Consider the following 5,316-nt stretch of genomic DNA (forward strand, 5'->3'; position numbering starts at 1 on the left):
CCCAACTTTTAGAGGATTGGAGAACGAAGATCCTCACAAGTTCCTCACCGAGTTCCATGTAGTATGTGTGGGTATGAAACCACACAATGTCACGGAGGATCAGATTAAGCTTAGGGCATTCCCCTTTGCAGTGCAAGATGCCGCCAAAGACTGGCTCTATGACCTTCCACCAGGTACGGTGACTACTTGGGTGGACCTTACGAGGTTATTTTTGGACAAGTATTTTCCCGAAATGAAAGCTTCAGCCCTACGATGGGAAATTATCGGAATCAAGCAACACAAAAGAGAAGCTTTCCACACATATTGGGAAAGATTCAAGAAACTTTGTGCTCGTTGTCCAAAGCACGGGATCACCGAGTACCAGCTCCTCCAATATTTCATTGAAGGAATGACTCCAATGGAAAGAAGGATTCTTAATGCCTCTAGTGGTGGATCTTTGCCCGATAAAACCCTAACTAAGATCTGAAATCTAATCAAGAACATGGCTGAAGATTCCAAACATTCAAGCCATGATGAAGAATGGTACACGGATGCACCCCGGGGTGTAAAAGAAGTACAAACTCCTCAGATTGAAGCTCAATTGTCCGAGCTCACGAAAGTAGTCATGATGTTGGCCAAAGACAAAGGTGTGCAGCCCACACCCCGCGCATGCGGTATTTGCACCCAAGTAGGGCATCTAACCGATATGTGCCCACAACTTCAAGAGGAAGATTATGAAGAAGCGAAAGTCATGGGAGGCTATTCGGGGGCAAATCAGAGAGGTTATGAGCAACCAAGAAGTGATCAGCAATGGAACAATAATCAAGGGTGGGGAGGCAATCAACAAGGGAATTATCAGCAAAATCAATCGCATCAATATCAACCAAGACCACCATTTCCTCAAAATCAACCACGACCACCATTCCAACCTCAAAATTTCCAACCAAGGCATCCACAACAACCCCCTCCACAAGCAAGTTCTTCAAGTATGTCCTTAGAAGACATAGTAAAAAGCCTTGCCACAAGTACTCAAAGCTTTCAACAAGAAACCAAGGTAAGCATAAAAAGCCTGGAGCAACAAGTATCACAACTTGCTCAATCCGTGAGTAAGATGGAGTCGCAAGGCAAGCTACCCTCTCAAATGGAGAAGAACCCAAAACACAATGCGTGTGCAATTACACTAAGAGGTGGGAAAAGCTATGAAAGTCCAAGGATGCTGGATGAAGAAGAAGAAGAAGAAGAGAAAGAGATTGAGGTGGAAGAAGCTGTCAAAGAAGAAGAAAAGAAGAGTACTCCAAAATCCAAGAAGCTAATAGAATCCGAAGAGAAAGTCACACCAGTTCCATTTCCTTCAAGGCTAGCAAGCACCAAAAGAGAAAGGGAAGATGACGAAATCATGGCCATGTTTCGAAAGGTTGAAATCAATATCCCTCTTTTAGATGCCATTACACAGATTCCTAGATATGCTAAGTTCCTTAAGGAACTTTGCACATCTAAGAAAAAGCTTAAAGAAAATCAAACTGTGAAGGTTGGTGAAAATGTCTCAGCCGTGTTACAAAAGCGGCTACCAAAAAAATGCAAGGACCCGAGTGTTTTCACTGTTCCTTGCAAAATGGGTAACCTTTTTGTACCACGTGCCATGCTTGATCTTGGAGCATCAATTAATGTTTTACCCTATTCAAGTTATAAGACAATGGGAATTCGACCTTTATCAAAAACTGGAGTTATCATTCAACTTGCTGATCGGTCTTTGGTACATCCGAAAGGTTTATTGGAGGACGTGTTAGTGCAAGTTAATGAGCTTGTAACATCCCGAAATATCAAGAGTAGAGTTGAAGGGCTAAAAGAGTAAATTGGGAATGAGCGACTCGGCGAGTCCATGTGCGGACTCAGCGAGTAGAGTCGCGACTTGGTCGCGTGTTAAGTGGCCGACTCGGCGAGTCAGAGTAATGGACTCGGCGAGTAGGCGCTGAGTGGAGAAAACCCTAATTCTCAGGGTTGAGCCCTATATAAAGAACATAACATCTATTCCCCCAGCCTCCTTACTCATTCTCAAGTCCAGAAACCCTAACCCTCGTGTGTGAGTGGATCAAGTGCATTTGGAAGCTTGGAGAAGCAATTGTTGAGGGAATCTTGAAGGGTAAGAGGCTTGGAGCAAGGGGCTTTGCTTGGATTCGAGTTTCATTGCAGTTGGGGCGTTCCTTTGAGGTAATATCTCGTTTTTGAGCTGCTATTTCTTAGATGCATCATTTTGGGGGTGTTAGAGATCATATCCTTGGATGTTTTGGAGTTTAGAGGTTAGATTTGAGGTTGCTACCTCAGATCTGGAATGGAGAAGGGTTGGAATGCATGAGAGTCCCTGTTTGTGAGTGGTTGATGGAGCTATTTTGTCCCAAACCCAAACCCTAGAGTGAAAATGCATAGATCTCTTTGGATTCACGTAAAGTTTGCCACTTTACGTGATGGATGAGTTGTAGGAGGCTAGATCTATGTTTTGGATCAATTGCATGGCCTGGAATGCTTCTGTATAGGTTCAGACCGATGGTACTCGGCGAGTCACATGGGTGGACTCAACGAGTTGCTTGAAGATAAGCTGGAACTCGACGAGTTGGAAGAACAACTCGGCGAGTTGTATGAACAACTCGGCGAGTAGGTTGAAGATAGCCTTAGACTCGGCTAGTCTGTTGTTGGACTCGGCGAGTCTTGTCGAAGAGTTCCAATATTTTCTGGTTGAGTCGAGAATCGGCGAGTCAAGGGATGACTCGGTGAGTTGTGTGCGAGTGGACCCAGAGTTGTGGGACTCGGCGAGTCTCGAGGTGACTCGGCGAGTTGAGTCGCGGACTGGGGAAGTTCCGAGCATGGGGACTCGACGATTCGAAGGGTTTACTCGGCGAGCAGGGTCAACCAGGAGGGTTGAATTTGACTGAGGACTTTGACTTTGACCAAGAGTTGACCGTTGACTTTTAGGGCTTGGTCAGCGATGTGGCCTTTGGGCCAAGAAAGGGGTAAAATAGTCTTTTACCCTTAAGAGGGTGCCATGAGAGGGTGGATTCCAGTCTCGAGAGTTATATTCATGAGAGTATATGCCTTACGTGTTAGGCAGCGGCGAGTTCGAGATTCAAGTGTGGGGATATCTGCTTTCTGCTTGCCAGGTGAGTCTTCTCACTATACTTTACCTTGAGTAGGTAACCAGAGTTATGTGACAGAGTATTTGTATGCTATGTATGTTATGTGTTGTACTGCATTATTTCTATGTGATTTATGCTGTGCATGTTTTCAGAGTTGGAACCGAAGGGTTCATAGAGTTAGAACCGGAAGGTTCACAGAGTTAGAACCAGAGGGTTCACAGAGCAGGGTCCACGGACCCATAGAGTTATAGCCTCGAGTGGCTAATATATGTTGTGTGTGGTATTTTGGGGAACTCACTAAGCTTCGTGCTTACAGTGTTTTGTTTTATGTATGTGTTTCAGGTTTCTTTCAGGATCACGGGACAGCACCGGCTTGATTGTACACACCAGAGAAAGAGTCATGTTTTGAGGATCCTGGTTTTCTATACAAGTGAAAATGGGGTCATGTTTTGTAATTCGATTATGAATGAGATTTTAAACAAGTGTTTCTAAGAATTAAACGATTATTTTTAAATGAAAAATTGTTTGAAATTTTCGGTGTTACAGAGCTCGTTTTTCCCGCTGACTTTTATGTTTTAGACATGGGTGATGAAAACACCCCACAATCGAGCTCCATCCTTTTGGGGAGACCCTTTATGAGTACCGCAAAAACAAAAATAGATGTAGCCAATGGTACTTTGTCAATGGAGTTCGATGGTGAGGTAATTAACTTTAATATCTTTGAAGCCATGCATTATCCTAGCGATATTCATTCTTTAAACTTCATAGATGTTATTGATTCATGTACTAATGATTGCTTTGAGATGTCAAGCCAAGATGTGCTAACCACCATCTTGAGCAAACACTTTGATGAGACAGGGATTAAGGAGTTGGCTGACAAGTACACATTGGAAGACGAATTGATCGAAGTAATTGATTCCTTGGAGAAAGCACAACCCATGAGAGTTGAACCACCCCGCATGAAGCTAAAAAGTTCTAATCGGAAACTTCTCCCATCCATAGTACAACCGCCGACTCTTGAGTTGAAGGCTCTTCCCGACCATCTCAAGTATGCCTATCTTGGAGAGGAAGAGACACTACCGGTGATAATTTCGACCAAGCTGGCACGAGAAGAAGAAAAAGAATTAGTTGGCATTTTGAAGAAATACAAGGAAGCTATTGGTTGGACTATTGCAGATATAAAAGGGTTGAGCCCATCATTATGCATACACAAAATACTGATGGAAGAGGACTTCAAGCCAACCCGTGAAGCATAGAGGAGGTTGAATCCACCTATGATGGAGGTGGTTAAAAAGGAGATCATGAAGCTCTTGGATGCAGGTGTAATCTATCCTATTTCTGATAGTAAGTGGGTGAGTCCTGTGCAAGTAGTCCCGAAAAAAGCTGGAGTTACCGTTGTCAAAAACTCCGAAGGGGAATTGGTACCCACCCGTGTGCAAAACGGGTGGAGAGTTTGTATCGATTATAGGAAGCTGAATGCTTCCACCCGCAAAGACCACTTCCCTTTACCATTCATTGATCAGATGTTAGAACGATTGGCCGGGAAATCCCACTACTACTACCTTGATGGTTTCTCTGGTTTTCATCAAATTTCGGTTGCCCCGGAAGACCAAGAGAAAACCACATTCACATGTCCCTTCGACACCTTTGAGTATAGACGCATGCCCTTCGGTTTGTGCAATGCAACCGCGACCTTCCAAAGATGTATGGTGAGCATATTTTCAGAATATGTTGAAAGTATCATAGAGGTTTTCATGGACGATTTCATTGTTTATGGAAACACTTTTAATGAATGTTTGCAAAATCTCACCAAAATCTTACAAAGGTGCATTGACACGAACTTAGTCCTTAATTATGAAAAATGCCATTTTATGGTTAGCAAGGGCTTGATAGTTGGACATGTGGTGTTCCAAAAAGGTTTAGAAGTTGACAAGGCCAAAACAGATATTATTAAGAGCTTACCATACCCGACAAATGTTCGGGAAGTACGTTCTTTTCTTGGCCATGCAGGTTTTTATCGGCGGTTTATAAAGGATTTTTCCAAGATCACGGTGCCGATGTGTCAACTTCTACAAAAGGAGGCTGATTTTGAGTTTGGTGATGAATGCAAAAAGGCATTTGACCTTTTGAAAGATTTGTTGACATCCGCCCCCATTATTCAACCGCCAAATTGGGATCTCCCATTCGAAATCATGTGTGATGCTAGCAA

General features: G+C 43.5%; 1 protein-coding gene across 1 annotated transcript; it reads left to right on the forward strand.

Annotated features, from left to right (window-relative positions):
• Positions 1-481: 481 nt before the first annotated feature.
• Positions 482-4,363, forward strand: LOC128127808 (uncharacterized). Its single transcript, XM_052766505.1, has 2 exons — positions 482-1,745; positions 3,654-4,363. The coding sequence occupies exons 1-2, from the start codon at positions 482-484 to the stop codon at positions 4,361-4,363; spliced, it is 1,974 nt and encodes a 657-aa protein (XP_052622465.1).
• The last annotated feature ends 953 nt before the right edge of the window (positions 4,364-5,316 follow it).

The sequence above is a fragment of the Lactuca sativa genome, chromosome 8, assembly GCF_002870075.4.
Source record: "Lactuca sativa cultivar Salinas chromosome 8, Lsat_Salinas_v11, whole genome shotgun sequence".
NCBI classification, from domain to species: domain Eukaryota; kingdom Viridiplantae; phylum Streptophyta; class Magnoliopsida; order Asterales; family Asteraceae; genus Lactuca; species Lactuca sativa.

What these genes read in the sequence shown, in the direction of transcription:
- LOC128127808 (XM_052766505.1), top strand. Translation starts at nt 482, where the DNA reads ATGGCTGAAGATTCCAAACATTCAAGCCATGATGAAGAATGGTACACG. An exon ending in GTCTTTGGTACATCCGAAAG is followed by an intron (nt 1,746 to 3,653) that starts GTTTATTGGAGG and finishes TCGGTGTTACAG; the next exon opens with AGCTCGTTTTTCCCGCTGAC.